This window comes from Bombina bombina, chromosome 1 (genome assembly GCF_027579735.1).
Source record: "Bombina bombina isolate aBomBom1 chromosome 1, aBomBom1.pri, whole genome shotgun sequence".
Classification (NCBI taxonomy): Eukaryota; Metazoa; Chordata; class Amphibia; order Anura; family Bombinatoridae; genus Bombina; species Bombina bombina.
The window spans coordinates 354,886,815-354,904,914 of record NC_069499.1 but is presented as its reverse complement, the minus strand read 5'-3'; the positions used below and the strand labels follow the sequence as shown (position 1 = coordinate 354,904,914).

General features: G+C 40.7%; 1 protein-coding gene across 8 annotated transcripts in view; it reads left to right on the top strand.

The window, feature by feature from the left end:
- The window catches only part of OBSL1 (obscurin like cytoskeletal adaptor 1), a 320,332-nt gene that overhangs the window by 86,192 nt on the left and 216,040 nt on the right, over positions 1 to 18,100 (top strand). For all 8 annotated transcript variants that reach the window (XM_053698211.1, XM_053698216.1, XM_053698210.1 and 5 more), the window contains one exon: positions 8,191 to 8,463. In XM_053698211.1, coding sequence (XP_053554186.1) covers positions 8,191 to 8,463 — 273 coding nt within the window. The remainder of the gene's footprint in view (positions 1 to 8,190; positions 8,464 to 18,100) is intronic.

The following is an 18,100-nucleotide window of genomic DNA, read 5'->3' as shown; positions in this document are numbered from 1 at the left end:
GGAGGTTTCAAAAATAATTCTATGGGCAGATGTTCACTCTTGCCATCTATCAGCTATCCATATCCCAGGAGTAGATAACTGGGAGGCGGATTTTCTAAGTCGGCAGACTTTTCATCCGGGGGAGTGGGAACTCCATCCGGAGGTATTTGCACAGTTGATTCAACATTGGGGCAAACCAGAACTGGATCTCATGGCGTCTTGTCAGAACGCCAAGCTTCCTTGTTACGGATCCAGGTCCAGGGATCCCAAGGCAGCGCTGATAGATGCTCTAGCAGCGCCTTGGTCCTTCAACCTGGCTTATGTGTTTCCACCGTTTCCTCTGCTCCCTCGTCTGATTGCCAAGATCAAGCAGGAGAGAGCTTCGGTGATTTTGATAGCACCTGCGTGGCCACGCAGGACTTGGTATGCAGATCTGGTGGACATGTCATCCCTTCCACCATGGACTCTGCCGCTGAGGCAGGACCTTCTACTTCAGGGTCCTTTCAACCATCCAAATCTAATTTCTCTGCGTATGACTGCTTGGAGATTGAACGCTTGATTTGTCGGTCATTGATACCTTAATTTAGGCTCGAAAGCCGGTCACCAGGAAAATCTATCATAAGATATGGTGTAGATATCTTCATTGGTGTGAATCCAAAGGTTACTCATGGAGTAAGGTCAGGATTCCTAGGATATTATCTTTTCTCCAAGAAGGATTGGAGAAGGGATTGTCAGCTAGTTCCTTAAAGGGACAGATTTCTGCTCTGTCTATTCTTTTGCACAAGCGTCTGGCTGATACTCCAGATGTTCAGGCGTTTTGTCATGCTTTAGTTAGAATCAAGCCTGTGTTTAAACCTGTTGCTCCGCCATGGAGTTTAAATTTAGTTCTTAAGGTTCTGCAAGGAGTTCCGTTTGAACCTTTGCATTCCATAGATATTAAACTTTTATCTTGGAAAGTTCTGTTTTTAGTAGCTATCTCCTCGGCTCGAAGAGTTTTGGAGTTATCTGCTTTACAATGTGATTCCCCTTATCTCATTTTCCATGCAGATAAGGTAGTGCTACGTACCAAACCTGGTTTTCTTCCTAAGGTGGTATCTAATAAAAATATCAATCAGGAGATTGTTGTTCCTTCACTATGTCCAAATCCTTCTTCAAAGAAGGAACGTCTATTACACAATCTTGATGTGGTTCGTGCTTTAAAATTTTATTTACAAGCTACGAAGGATTTTTGTCAAACATCTGCTTTGTTTGTGGTCTACTCTGGACAGAGGAGAGGCCAAAAGGCTTCGGAAACTTCTCTTTCTTTTTGGCTAAGAAGTATAATCCGCTTAGCTTATGAGACTGCTGGCCAGCAGCTTCCTGAAAGAATTACAGCTCATTCCACTAGAGCAGTAGCTTCCACATGGGCTTTTAAGAATGAGGCTTCTGTTGAACAGATTTGTAAGGCGGCGACTTGGTCTTCGCTTCATACTTTTTCTAAATTCTACAAATTTGATACTTTTGCTTCTTCGGAGGCTATTTTTGGGAGAAAGGTCTTACAGGCAGTGGTGCCTTCCGTTTAAGCGCCTGCCTTGTCCCTCCCTTCATCCGTGTCCTATAGCTTTGGTATTGGTATCCCACAAGTAATGGATGAATCCGTGGACTGGATACACCTTACAAGAGAAAACAAAATTTATGCTTACCTGATAAATTTATTTCTCTTGTGGTGTATCCAGTCCACGGCCCTCCCTGTCATTTTAAGGCAGGTGTTTTTTATTTTTAAACTACAGTCACCACTGCACCCTATAGTTTCTCCTTTCTCTTGCTTGTCTTCGGTCGAATGACTGGGAGTGGCAGTTAGGGGAGGAGCTATATAGACAGCTCTGCTGTGGGTGTCCTCTTGCAGCTTCCTGTTGGGAAGGAGAAGATCCCACAAGTAATGGATGAATCCGTTTCACCACAAGAGAAATAAATTTATCAGGTAAGCATACTTTTTTTTTTTTTTGTCCTTTTATTTCCCATGTGCGCTTTTTTTAATTTCTTTTTTTTTACAAGTTTCTGTATGTTAGTATACAATATTGGGATTGTACTTATAATTGTTTTACCTGCACTCATAATTTATTTTAATTGAAAGCTATGTTGATCCCAACAATGTTACTTCATTTTTACAAGTGATTTCACATCTCCCTGGTTAGAAATATGTAGTTTGGACAGATAAGAAAAGTCTGTAGGGAACCTGAAAATGTAGTCAAACATATGTGTTTCATGTGGTGTAAATAATCACTGTACAAGGCATCAGTGTACAGAAGCCATGATCTTAGAAGAGAACCAACAGGTACAGGAAATGCAAAACAGGAAACAAGTGCAATATAAATAAATCATATAGTTGCATATAAACTAAACATAACACCCATAACATCTCCCTCTTTTAGTGTCAATAAATCAACATTGTGAAATTCAGATGAGTCCTTGTAATAACACATTTTACAGGTTAAGTCTCTTAGGCGGTTGTGAATGTCTGCCACTACGGGTGAAGACTGGTCCTCCTTCTACAAAGAGTTTTAGTCCTTTCTGCGGTTACTGGGCTCTTCTCAATACTTGCTGGCATGCTCTGAGCTTGACTGCCATCAGGTATACCTGCTTGCTCAGGACTGTTCATTCCTTACCGCCAATGGGTGAGTGTGCCCTTGCAATACCAGATGAGTCTGGTCTGTCAACTGGATATTGAGAATCAGGCTGCTCAGCCACTCGCAGATTCACACGATTGCGGCGATAGAGGGTTCCTTCAATGTCCACAAGATAGGAGCGTGGTGCAACTTTTTGCAGACAGGTACCCATTCTTCAATGACTTGTTCGATCTCCAGACGGTGGTTTCATATGGATTTCTTTCGCAATATTCAATTTAGGCAAATCTCTGGCAGATGTGTCATAGCATGCCTTGAACGCTTGCCTCTTAAGTCGTATCTTTTCTGGTATACCATGTATCACAGAGGGTTCAAGTAGCTTGTTGTCAACTGGTAAGAAGGTCTTTAATCTCTTTCACACCAGTCTCTGTGCCGGACTACTATCCATGCCCTCGGTTGGAGTGTTTCTCCAATGTAAGATGGCCTTCCACGGGGCTTTACCATCACTTTGTGCTTTCTTGCATACATTTTTAACAATCTTCACTGCAGATTCAGCTTTGCGGTCACATGCTCAAACTCCCATTCAGAGGCAAATTTCCTGAATTATAAACTTGCAAACTGAGGGCCATATTCAGAGATCACTTTATCTGGTTGTCCATGACGTGCAAACTGAGCCTTGCACCTCTTAACTGTAGTTTCAGTGGATAAGTCAGGAAGAAGTTTTATTTCCCAGAAGTCTGAGTAATGATCGACTTATATCAGATACTGCGTAGTTGAATAAGTCCATACTGATGATCTGTCAAGGACGTGTAGGTATCTCATGTGACATCATAGTTTCTTTTTTTTGCAAGTGTGCATATTCATTGCAAGTGGGACAATTGCTGACAAAGTCTTTGATTTCACCTTGCATTTTGGACCAGTAAAGAGTATCACAAGCTTGTCTGTAGCATGCCTCACCCCCAATGTGGCTTGAGTGTATGCATAATAACATCTCTACTCTTAGTGACTTTGGTACTATGACTCTTGGACCTTTGTATAAGATACCATTTTGTACGCTGATCTCATCTCTGAAGGACCAATATTCCTTCACAATTGCAGGTGCTGCATCCTTTTCCTCTGGCCACCCACTCAGAACAATAGACTTCAGTGCTTGTGAAGTTGCATCTCTGTCTGTGTGCTGTATGAGCTGATGTAGCCGCTGATCCGTGACATTAAGTTATTCTGCTTGATTGACTTCAGCAAATACATGTTGTTCCTATTGCAGCAAACAAACTGTATGATGCTCATGCTCACCTCTGGGTGCCACATGATCCATTGTAGCTCTGCTAAGGGTATCACTGATATACATTTCACATCCTGGCTTGTAGACAACATTAAGGTTGTAATGCTGCAATGTAAGCATCATGCTCTGCAAATGCTTGGGAACACATAAAAGGGACTTTTTGAATATGGCTATTAGCGGTTTGTTATCAGTTTCAGCTTTGATTGTATCCCGGCCATAAAGATAATAATGAAAATACTGGCAAGCAAACACAATGCTTAAACATTAATTTTCAATTTGAGCATAATTCTGCTCGACTGACGAAAGAGCTTGGGACACATATGCAACTGACTCACCTTCTTGCAATAGACAACATCCTAGGCCATTTTTGCTTGAGTCACTTTGTATTGTAACAGGCTTTGAGACATCATAATATTTCAACACCGGGGCAGCAGTGACCAAGCGTTTTATCTCCTCCACTGCCTGGTCATGCTTGGGAAGTCAGTGCCAAACTGCATCTTTGTCCAGAAGTCTTCTCAATGCCTGACACACCTCAGACAAGTGCGACATGAATTTTGCTAGGTATGTGACAAAGCCAATAAAACGCTGTACCGCTTTGTCATCACCAGGCTGTGGCATGTCCACAATGGCTCTAATCTAATATGGGTCAGCTTTTAAGCCTTGTGAGGACAGGATATGTCCATAGAAACAAGCTTCTTGCACCTTGAACTGCAATTTCTTTAAGCTGAGTCTCAGCAACCCCTGCCTGCAACTATCCAGTAGCGCAGTAAGCTTCTCAACATGGTCATGCTCAGCTTCTTCATCTGTATCACCACAGCCAACTATAAGAATGTCATTGGCTATTGGCTCAAGTTCGTGGAGCCCACATAATAGTTCATGCTGCTTTCGCTGATACACCTCCGGTGCTACAGAGACTCCAAATGGCAGTTTGAGCCATCTCTTTCTGCCCCAAGGAGTCCAGAAGGTGGTCATGTAGCTACCCTTTTCATCCAGTTTGGACTGTAAAAAGGCATCTCTCGCATCAACAAGCATAAAAACCTGTGCTTTGGGTAGTTTGTGCACAATGTTGTCAAGTTTTGGTATTAAGTAGTGTGACCGTTTCAGGGCCATGTTCAGAAACTTGGGATCAATGCAAATTCTGATCTTCTCTGGCTTTCTAATAACTACCATGTTGCTTATACAATCCGTAGACTCTGATACTGAAGTAAGATATCCTTCAGCTTCATACTTATCCAGTTGCACTTTGACCTGCGGCTTAATGGCTACTGGCACATTGCATGGGGCACATTGTACTGGTGGAATAGTAGGATCAAGTTTAAAATGCACCTCTCCTGGAACATATACTACTGGGCCATCAAAAACATCACTATAGACACTGAGGGTTTGCTGTTTTGTCAGTGGCCTAGTCAGGGATTTTGCATGCTTATTATCGACATTGTGTAGCTCAGCAGGAATGGTGAACTGCATCAGACCCAGGCACTCACATGTTGAACCAGACAATAGCAGTTTCTGATTGGCTTCAACAATCTCAAATTCAAGTTTGTGAATACATTCACGTATGCTGCATTCTGTTTGGAAAAGTCCCAATGATTCCATTAGTTCCCCTGAATATAACTTCAATGTGGTGCTACTAGGCTGAAGAGGTGCCCTAGGTGCCAGAATCTGACGTTTGCTCAATTGTGTGCAGCTTTCTTGCTTCTATTCTACTTGACAGACATACTCCAGCAAAATGATTTAGTCTGCCACATGCTCTACAGATTTTCCCATAAGCAGGGCACTTTTCTTTCTCTCGTACATGCACATTGCCACAGTACTTGCAGGATGCTGGCTTGCTCATAGGTGAGCTGCGTAGGTGATTTTTGTGCTGGTAGTTTTACAAGCTTAGCTGTTGCTTGGAGGCTGTATTAATACTGTCAGTCTGTTGTTCCTGCTCCATAGCTCTCATATGTTTGTCAGTAAGTTCCTCAGTACTACATATCTCAATTGCTGCTTGTAGGTTTAAATCATGTTCCCTCAATAAGCAGCGGCGTGTGCTTTCACTATTGATACCTAGAACTATTTTGTCACTAATAAGTTCATCTCTCAAAGAGCCATACTCACAGCTTTCAGCTTTTTCTCTTAGCTGTGTGACAAAGTTTTCTATTGCTTCAACCTTCTTGCTTGCTGCTGCCAAATATATATTTTTCATATATGACAGTTTTAGAAGGCCTGAAACAAGCTTCTAATGCATCTAGGATGGCTTTAGAGTCACTCTTTTGCTCCTCTGTGAGGATCAAATTACAGTATCTCACAAAAGTGAGTACACCCATCACATTTTTGTAAATATTTTAATATATCTTTTTATGTGACAACACTGAAGAAATGACACTTTACTACAATGTAAAGTAGTGAGTGTATAGCCTGTATAACAGTGTAAATTTGCTGTCCCCTCAAAATAACTCACACAGCCATTACCCTCTAAACCGTTGGCAACAAAAGTGAGTACACCCCTAAGTGGAAATGTCCAAATTGGGCCCAAAGTGTCAATATTTTGTGTGGCCACCATTATTTTCCAGTACTGCCTTAACCCTCTTGGGCATGGAGTTCACCAGAGCTTCACAGGTTGCCACTGGAGTCCTCTTCCACTCCTCCATGACGACATAACGGAGCTGGTGTATGTTAGAGACCTTTGGCTCCCCCACCTTCCGTTTGAGGATGCCCCACAGATGCTCAATAGGGTTTAGGTCTGGAGACATGCATTACCAGTCCATCACCTTTACCCTCAGCTTCTTTAGCAAGGCAGTGGTCATTTTGGAGGTGTGTTTTGGGTCGTTATCATGTTGGAATACTGCCCTGTGGCCCAGTCTCCGAAGGGAGGGGATCATGCTCTGCTTCAGTATGTCACAGTACATGTTGGCATTCATGGTTCCCTCAATGAACTGTAGCTTCCCAGTGCCAGCAGCATTCATACAGACCCAGACCATGACACTCCCACCACCATGCTTGACTGTAGGCAAGACACATTTGTATTTGTACTCCTCACCTGGTTGCTGCCACACACGCTTGACACCATCTGAACCAAATAAGTTTATCTTGGTCTCCTTGGACCACAGGACATGGTTCCAGTAATCCATGTCCTTAGTCTGCTTGTTTTCAGCGGGCTTTCTTGTGCATCATCTTTAGAAGAGGCTTCCTTCTGGGACGACAGCCATACAGATCGATTTGATGCAGTGTGCGGCGTATGGTCTGAACACTAACAGGCTGACCCCCACCCCTTCAACCTCTGCAATGCTGGCAGCACTCATACGCCTATTTCCCACCTGCACTCAACTTCTATGGTTGACCATGGCGAGGCCTGCTCTGAGTGGAACCTGTCCTATGAAACCGCTGTATGGTCTTGCCCACCGTGCTGCAGCTCAGTTTCAGGGTCTTGGCCTTCTTATAGCCCAGGCCATCTTTATGTAGAGCAACAATTCTTTTTTTCAGTTCCTCAGAGAGTTCTTTGCCATGAGGTGCCATGTTGAACTTCCAGTTACCAGTATGAGAGAGTGTGAGAACGATAATACCAAATTTAACGCACCTGCTCGCCATTCACACCTAAGACCTTGTAACACTAACGAGTCACATGACACCGGGAAGCGAAAATAGCTAATTGGGCCCAACTTGGACATTTCCACTTAGGGGTGTACTCACTTTTGTTGCCAACGGTTTAGACATTAATGGCTGTGTGTTTCGTTATTTTGAGGGGACAGCAAATTTACACTGTTATACAGCCTGTACACTCACTACTTTACATTGTAGCAAAGTGTCATTTCTTCAGTGTTGACACATGAAAAGATGTAATAAAATATTTACAAAAATGTGAGGGGTGTACTCACTTTTGTAAGATACTGTATGCTTGTAAATATGGTGGCATTCACTGCCCATCACCCTCCACAGTGTAGCTGCTTGCACTGCTGCAGGCTTTTCATTTAACCCTGTGGCTAAGGAGTAATATTCAAACTCAGCTCTGAAGTTGTCCCAGTTACTACTGCAATCCCCACTCACCCTCATTGCCTCAGGCAGAGGAATGCTGTTAGCAACTGCCATGATGCTGGTTTTCTTGCTTCCAGTGCTCAGCTTTCAGGACAGGACTGCAGTTACTACAGGAGGCACAATCAGCTCTAAAGTCTCTCACTGCAAGACTAGCAAGCTCTTAGCATCCTATGTGTAGAAACAGTGCAGATTTAGATACTTCTGACAACCATGTTTCAATATGTTCTCCATGAATAGGATAATGCCGATTCTTGTTCTGGTCCAGAATAAAAGCCAAACTATTTCCCCCCTTCACCATGTGACTTTCTCCAGAGCCCCCTGTGAAGATTGTGAACACAAGTGATGATTTGGAGATGAAGTGTCTGAGTGGGGAGCAGGTGTTGCTGAGCTGTGAGGTGTCCAGAGAAAATGCCATAGTGCGCTGGTACCGTGACGGCATGGAGCTGCAAGAGAGTGAGCGCATCAGGCTGGAGTCAGATGGGAAGCGACGCAGGCTGGTGATCCTCAATGCAGAACCTCAGGATTCAGGGGAGTTTGTATGTGATGCTGGAGACGACTCTGTCTTCTACAATGTGACAGTAAAAGGTCAGTGACCAATAAAAGGTTATTATTTTATGTTTTACACACCTCTTAAAACTTAAAGGGACAGTCTACACCAGAAATGTTATTGTTTGAAAAGATAGATAATCTCTTTATTACCCATTCCCCAGTTTTGTATAAACAACACTGTTATATTAATATACTTCTTACCTCTGTGATTACCTTGTATCTAAGCCTCTGTAGACTGCCCCTTTATCTCAGTTCTTTTGACAGGCTTGCATTTTAGCCAATCAGTGCTGACTCCTATGTAACTCCATGTGCATGAGCACACTGTTATCTGTATGGCACACATGAACTAATGCCCTCTAACTGTAATTGTTTTGTCAAAATGCATTCAGATTAGAGGCGGACTTCAAGGGCTAATAAATAAGCATATGAGCCTCCTAGGTTTAGCTTTCAACTAAGAATACCAAAGGAACAAAGCAAAATTGTTGATAAAAATACATTGGAAAGTTGTTTAAAATTACATGCCCTTTCTGAATCATGAATGTTTATTTTTTACTAGACTGTCCCTTTAAAGGGCCAGTAAACCTAAAAAATAATGTTATATAATTCTGCACATAGTGCAGAATTATATAACATTATATTAGCGTTAGCTTTATGCAATCTAATATTCCCTGTGAATTTTTATAAAAAAGACAGTTTTTCAGACTCTTTGTGCTCTACTGAGCGGGTCTGTTTTTATCACAGAGCGCATCGGGCCAGCTGTCTAGTCACAGCCCGGCCCGACCGCGCCATTACACTCAGTGCAGCTCGCTCCTGCTCTGTCTGACAGCGGGAGCAAGCTTCACTGAGTGTAATGGTCGGGCTGGGCTGTGACTAGACAGCTGGGTCTGAAAAACAGTCTTTTTTATAAAAATTCACAGGGAATATTAGATTGCATAAAGCTAACACTAATATAATGTTATATAATTCTGCACTATGTATTTTTTAGGTTTACTGGCCCTTTAAGTAATATCTTAAGTTTTAAAATAAATAAATAAAATGACCTCCTCTTCGATTACCCCCTCAGATAGAGCATACCATTTTAAACAATGTTTCAATTTACTTGTATTATCAATTTTGCTTCATTCTCTTGGTATTCTTTATTGAACAAGCAGCACTGCATTACTTGGAGATAGCTGCAAAAAATCGGTAACCCAATGATATATATGTGAAGACACCAATGAGCTGAAAGCTCCCAGCTCCTAAATCTACTTAGGTTTGCTTTTCAGCAAAGGATACCAAGAAAACAAAGCAAATTACATAATAGAAGTTTCATTTGAAGTCGGTTGAAATTGTAGGCTTCATCTGAACCTTGAAAAAAACTTGAGTTTCATATCCCTTTAACTGCAGTAGCATTATAACCATTTGGAGTGTACAAGCACCTTGAGCATTCTATGGATGCATTGTTTGCAACTATGTACAACATTGCTTTAAATATTGTTGCAAATACTTTTTACATTGCTTTAACCTTGAAAAACTGACTTATGTTAAAGGGATATGAAACCCAATTTTTCTCTGTCATGATTCAGACAGAGCAGGCAATTTTAAGCAACTTTGTCTTCGTTGTCATGGTATCTTTATTTGAAAAAGCAAAAATGTAAGTTTAGGAGCTGGCCCGATTTTGGTTCAGCAACTGGAATGTGTATGCTGATTGATGGCTACATGTAGCCACCAATCAGTAAGCGCTACCCAGGTGCTGAACCAAAAAAAAATTGGGCCAGCTCCTAAACTTACATTCCTGACTTTTCAAATAAAGATACCAAGAGAACAAAGAAAAAAAAAATGATAATAGGAGTAAATTAGAAAGTTGTTTAAAATTGCATGCTCTATCTGAATCATGAAAGAAAAAAATTGGGTTTCATATCCCTTTAAGATTGCATGCTTCCTGCTTGTAGGCAGCAGTGAGTTCAGCATTTTTACAACACTTTCCATTTCCCACCAGATGTGTGCTTGCAATACTGTGCCTGAATTTATGCAGGCTGAGACCTGGCTTGGGTGTATGGTGTATTTTTAACATTTGTAGGGCACTGAAATGCATCAGTGGCAGCTAAGGGGCATATTTATCAAGTTCCGTCTGAAGGCTCGCCGGTACCAGAAATTATGAAGCAGCGGTCTAAAGACCGCTGCTCCATAACTTGTCCGCCTGTTTTGAGGCAGCAGACAGAAATCAACCCTGATCGAATATGATCGGGTTGATTGACACCCCTTGCTAGCGGCCGATTGGCCACAAATCTGTAGGGGGCGGCATTGCACCAGCAGTTCACAAGAACTGATAAATGCAGACAGCGTATGCAGATGATAAATGCAGACAGCGTATGCAGATGATAAATGCAGACAGCGTATGCAGATGATAAATGCAGACAGCGTATGCAAATGATAAATGCAGACAGCGTATGCTGTCTGCATTTATCGATGTGCGGCGGACATGATACAATACTTTGTACGTTGTTATTTTATTCCTGTACATCTCCTGCTCAGGCAGCCTTCATATTAAGAGGGTACATAATAGGAAGGTAAGTAGTCACTACCTTAGACCAAGAGGGGTTATAACTTGTGCCCAATGCCAGCCTATTTAAAAAGCTTGCTAGACCAATGAACTGTATTTGTTAGACCAATACTCAGTACAATATAGTCCAATAAACCTCATATTCTGTACTAGACTGCTAGGAATCCCAATGCATGTGTAGTAGCAGGCACTATGTATAGCATTAGTGATCATAATCAGGGGCAGAACTACCATTGGTGCAGCAGGTGCAGTGGCACCAGGGCCCAAGTGCTGTGGGGCCCATAACAGCCATCCTATACATAGACGTGTGCAAAATGTGTACAATCCTAATGCAGAGGAGCCTTTTAATAGTGCAGATTACAGGCCCTTCTATATATGCCCAAAACCATCATACAGAGCAGCATGTGCATTACTGTTGCCTACTACTGAGTTACCTTTGGCAGGGCCCACTAAAGTGTTTGCACCAGGGCCCTCTGTTGAGTAGATCTGCTACTGATCCAAATGTACTATACATTGCAAGTTAACTCAGTGAGTTTCAGTCTTGCATCTAAATAAACACAGTGTCTGCTTGTTAAACTATGATAAAATAATAATTGTTACAATGCTACTGCAACTAAAAACATTATATCTGTAACTGCCTGATTTACTTGTCAACACTATATTTTGGAACATCAGTATTTTCTACATTTGATGCCAGTAAAAGCCTTTATCAGAATTAAAATAGCACTGCTCTAAGAAATATTTCATGACTAATTTACACCCTGGTGGTTATATTAGATGCTGTGTGGAGTTAAATATACATGTCAGTGTCATATTAACATCACATTCACAGTATTAACGTCTGCACTCTCTAAATTCTCCCATCATATTAACTCTGTTAAATAACTAAACATTAACTGATATAAAATCTCAGAAGAGAACGTATGGATTGAGATGAGATGTAAGAAACCAACCCAAATGCCCTGGATAACCCGTAGGATGTGACCCACCAGTACTATCAGAAGAATCATTATCTCTAAATAGTGGATGATAGATAGCTACTGTAGATGCAAGTAATGTGGGAAAGCACAGGCAGGTGGTGTAGTCAGACAGGGCAGTCCAGCACACAGAAGCAGAATGGTCAAACACTCAAAGGTCAGAGACAATACTGGATACTCAGGTACCAAATCAGGAGGCAAAATGAAGGTCAAAATCCAGGTAAAGGTCAGGTTTCCAGGTGGTCAGGCCTAGGTTACAGTAGCAGGCATAAGCAGAAACAAAATACAGGTAAGGGTCAGACATCCAAGCTAACACGATTCTAAATAAGTAAACAAAAGAAGAATCCCTGTACAAGCAAATAGTTCAGATATCTAGGAATAAAATGTAGTAAAATGCACCCTTTGTATCACTTTAGCATACAACCATCATGGTCTCAATGTCAGCAAAGAGACAGGCTTGGTAAATAAATGCATCAGTTCTGATAAAACACCACAAAAAAATCAATGGTGATGCAACCAAGGAGATAGTGAAGGCACAAAACTGACTCCACATATTATCCCTGACCAGCTTCTTTCCACTTAACAAATGGACTTAGCCAATGGATATGCCATCATGAGCTCTATCCAATAAAAGACCCCCCTTAAAAGTTCCCACCTCACCAATGCAACCCCTACACATTGGAGCCTCAATATCATTGCAAATCCTATCTCACCCACATGAAACTCCCATGAAACTATTTCAACTCCCACCTCATCCATTGTTACCCTTGTCCAGGTTAAGATCCCCAGCAATCCTTCTCAGCTCTACAGCATAGGAAAAAGGCATCAAAATGTACACTTTTTTGAATCCCTGTTTAAAGGGACACTGAACCCAATTTTTTTCTTTCATTATTCAGATAGAGCATGATATTTTAAGCAACTTTCTAATTTACTTCTATTATCAGGCATCTAAGTTTTTTTGGTTCAGACCTCTGGACAGCACTTTTTTATTGGTGGATGAATTTATCCACCAATCAGCAAGAACAACCCAGGTTGTCACCAAAAATGGGCCGGCATCTAAATTTACATTCCTGCAGTTCAAATAAAGATACCAAGAGAATTAAGAAAATTTGATAATAGGAGTAAATTAGAAAGTTGCTTAAAATGTCATGCTCTATCTGAATCATGAAAGAAAAAAATTGGGTTCAGTGTCCCTTTTAAATAATTAACTAATCAATGTTAAATGAGGGAACCTGAATGACAAAACAGAGCCCTACTCTATCTTAATGGTTGCAAAAATTATGCAATCCCAAGGGCGGAGGGCTCAGCTCTGACTCATACATACACATATTTTAGAGAGAGACACATTACATTTCACTACGCTTTTTTATATAAAAGAAGTGCATTTTTAAACATAACAATACTGAATTTTGCTATTTACTTGCCAAAAAAAGGCTTATTTTAAAAGTAATGTGTATGCAACTCACTAATGCACAGTAATAATGTAATTAAATTTTGAATATTGCAACTTTTCTGTATATTATAAATACTATGCAACTATAATAAATGTATTTATAAAGTCTTGTTTTTACCTTACTTAGAAATGTTTTTTTTTAAAGAAGTACAGAAACCCATACCTTTCTCTTGGTATCTTTATTTGAAAAAGCAGGAATGTAAACTAACAAGCCAACCCATCTTTGGTTCAGCACCTGGGTAGCACTTGCTTATTGCTTATTGCTGAATCAAAAATGGGCTGGCTGCTAAGCTTTTTCAAATAAAGATACAAAGATAACGAATACCTGAATCATAAAAGAAAAAAATTGTGTTCAGTATCCCTTTAAGGCCAGTGCATAAAGATACTTACTGAAGGTGCACTGTCTAAATCATCAATTATATGAGAGCTGTTCTATCAACTATGTAGAGATGGCACTGACCTTTTGTATCAAACAAATACACTTTAAAAATGTGTTGTCTGTGGTACACAAGGTCAGAGTAGTAAATTGATAATAGGTTAAAGTGTTTTTACACAATGTGCTTGTTGAGAAGCACTCTGATGTTGATCTGCTTCACTACAGGAATTGGATGACACTATACTTGACTTTTTTATTGTTTAAAAAGATAGATAATCCTTTTATTTTCCATTCCCCGGCTTTACAGAACCAATGTTATATTAATATACTTCATAACCTCTAAATCTCTGCCTGTTTCTTGCAGGCCGTCTCTTATCTCAGTGCATTTTATTAGTGATGTTGCGAATAGTTCGCCGGCGAATAGTTCCCGGCGAACATAGCATGTTCGTGTTCGCCGCGGACGGCGAACATATGCGATGTTCGGTCCGCCCCCTATTCCTCATCATTGAGAAAACTTTGACCCTGTACCTCACAGTCAGAAGACACATTACAGCCAATCAGCAGCAGACCCTCCCTCCCAGACCCTACCACCTCCTGGACAGCATCCATTTTAGATTCATTCGGAAGCTGCATTCTTAGTGAGAGGAGGAACAGTGTAGCTGCTGCTGATTTAATAGGGAAATCGATAGCTAGGCAAGTGTATTCAGTGTCCACTACAGTCCTGAAGGACTCATCTGATCTCTGCTGTAAGGACAGCACCCCAAAAAGCCCTTTTAAGGGCTAGAACATCAGTCTGCTTTTTTTTTTTCCTGTGTAAATTGCAGTTGTCTGCCTGCCAGCGTGTGTGTCAGGCTCACAGCGTATACTGTGCCCACTTGCCCAGTGCCACCACTCATATCTGGTGTAACAGTAGTGTACATTTAAAAAAACACAACACTTTTTTGACTGTGAAATAATAGCAGGCAGCTGCCAGTACCCAAGATGGCCGCCAATAAGGCAGATGGGGAGGGTTAGAGAGCTGTTTTGGGGGGGATCAGGGAGGTTGGGGGCTAAGGGGGGATGCTACACCACAGCATATGTAAATATGCTAAAACAAAAATTAAAAAAAAATTGAAAAACCTTTTATTTTAGTACTGGCAGACTTTCTGCCAGTACTTAAGATTGCGGGGACAATTGTGGGGTGGGGGAGGAAAGGGAGCTGTTTGGGAGGGATCAGGGGGTCTGATGTGTCAGGTGGGAGGCTGATCTCTACACTAAAGCTAAAATTAACCCTGCAAGCTCCCTACAAACTACCTAATTAACCCCTTCACTGGTAGTCATAATACACATGTGATGTGCAGCAGCATTTAGCGGCCTTCTAATTACCAGAAAGCAACGCCAAAGTCATATATGTCTGCTATTTCTGAAGAAAGGGGATCCCAGAGAAGCATTTACAACCATTTGTGCCATAATTGCACAAGCTGTTTGTAAATAATTTCAGTGAGAAACCTAAAATTGCGAAAAAATGTAATTTTTTTTTAAATTTGATCGCATTTGGCGGTGAAATGGTGGCATGAAATATACCAAAATGGGCCTAGATCAATACTTTTGGTTGTCTACTACACTACACTTAAGCTAAAATTAACTCTACAAGCTGCCTACATGCTCCCTAATTAACGCCTTCACTGCTGGGCATAAAACACATGTGGTGCACAGTGGCATTTAGCAGCCTTCTAACTAACGAAAAGCAACGCCAAAGCCAATAAGTCTGCTATTTCTGAACAAAGGGGATCACAGAGAAGCATTACAACCATTTATGCCATAATTGCATAAGTTGTTTGTAAATAATTTCTGTGAGAAACCTAAAGTTTGTGAAAAAGTGAACAATTTTTTTTTTATTTGATCGCATTTGGCGGTGAAATGGTGGCATTAAATATACCAAAATGGGCCCAGATCAATACTTTGGGTTGTCTACTACACTACACTTAAGCTAAAATTAACTCTACAAGCTGCCTACATGCTCCCTAATTAACCCCTTCACTGCTGGGCATAAAACACGTGTGGTGCGCAGTGGCATTTAGCAGCCTTCTAATTACCAAAAAGCAACGCCAAAGCCATATAAGTCTGCTATAATGGCATGTCTGGCACACAGTGTTGGGGCAAGGGTCCATCTGACCACTGATACCTGCAAAGCATGGTCAGGGCAGGTATATCACCTACACTGCGCACTGTGAAGCGGGCGTAACCCTTACACTACCTGATCGATACAACATCATACCTGATGTTTTAAAGCACGTTATTCCAAACAATTTAGGAATGTTAGGTGATTTATGCCCTTTATGGATTAAAACCAGACTCTGCACCAACTATGTAATTTTCTATGGGAGTTTTGCCATGGATCCCCCTCCGGCATGCCACAGTCCAGGTGTTAGTCCCCTTGAAACAACTTTTCCATCACTATCGTGGCCAGAAAGAGTCCCTGTGGGTTTTAAGATTCGCCTGCCTATTGAAGTCTATGGCGGTTCGCCCGGTTCACCGGTTCGTGAACCAAAATTTTTATGTTCGCGACATCACTACATTTTATAGTTTTTCACAGCCAAACAGTGCTAGTTAATGTGTGCCATATATCTAACATTGTGCTCTTTCCCATGGAGCATGGATCAGAGCTAAAATGCAAGTTTGTAAAAAGCACTCAAATTAGTTGGCTGTCTGCAGAGGATTAGATACAAGGTAATCACAGATGTAAAAAATATAGTAATATAAATGTGTTGGTTATGCAAAACCGGGGAATGGGTAAAAAAGTCATTATCTATCTTTTTAAACAATAACATTTTTCAAGTAGACTGTCCCCAGGTATTGTAGTCTGCTCTGGCAGACCAGGGGTTAATCCAATGCACTCTTTTTGACCTTTAAAATAGTTAAATGGTATTCTACCAAAATTATCTTTAAAGGGACACTGAACCCAAATGTTTTCTTTTGTGATTCAGATAGAGCATGGGATTTTAAGCAACTTTCTAAATTACTCCTATTATCAAATGTTCTTCATTCTCTTGGTATCTTTATTTGAAATGCAAGAATGTAAGTTTAGATGCTGGCCCATTTTCAGTGGACAACCTGGGCTGTTCTTGCTGATTGGTGGATACATTCATCCACCAATAAAAAAGTGCTGTCCAGGGTTATGAACCAAAAAAAGCTTAGATGCATTCTTTTTCAAATAAAGATACCATTCATCCACCAATAAAAAAGTGCTGTCCAGGGTTATGAACCAAAAAAGCTTAGATGCATTCTTTTTCAAATAAAGATACCAAGAGGACGAATAAAAATTGATAATAGGAGTAAATTAGAAAGTTGCTTAAAATTGCATGCTCTATCTGAATCACGAAAGAAAAAATTGGGTTCAGTGTCCCTTTAACTGTATGCAAGATGTATAAATGTAGTCCAAATGAAATTTCTGGTATAGTAAGTTGTCTATGGCAATAATATACCATACATTTCTGCCTCTACACAAATGTATTACTAACTGTAAATTTGCCTCGCTGTTGCTTAGGACCGGGCAACTTTTGTAAGTTTATAACTAATGCTTGGGAGTAAGTTTTGTCTATAAAATGTAATTATTCAACAATCTCTACATCCATTTGGTTATTTAATGCAGAAGGGAGGTGTAATACAAGGACATTTTAATGAACTCTGCTGATGGATGAGTTGGCGAGAACTAATGTTTTAGCTTCCTTATACAATTTAGCGGTGTTTACTCAAGAGTCAACTAGTTTTTTTCCCATAAACTGACTCCTTGAAATTAAACAAGGTGATTGTTCAGGATTAATGACCCTACCTCTAATGTAAAACCAATCTGAAAGGGGAAGGTTGGATGTACTTGCCATATTTCAACACATAATTAACAATATTTATTTTGCTTCATGAAATTTTGGTCAATTTGGTTATGAACCCAAAGAAGGGTTTCTGCTATTGTTGATTAGCAGGCTGCCTCTAATAGTAATTCTGTAAAAAAGATTTAGTGAATTTATGTTTCATCCAGAGTGTCTCTAAGATCACCACACTCAATACTGTGCTTATCCCCCACCACACTCCGCTGGATGCCCAGACATCCTTAGAGGAACTCAAGAAATAGTTCATGTGTGCCATGATACAGGTCTATCCAGATACAATAACATCACGGAAGTAGATATCTCTCAGTCTTTTTATGTTAGTTTCCTACAGTAAAGTACAGTAAAAGTACAGTAAAGTCAAAATTAAAGTTTCAGGATTCAGATAGAGCATGTCATTTTAAACAATTTTCCAATTTACTTCTATTATCAAATGTACTTCATTCTCTTGCTATCCTTTCT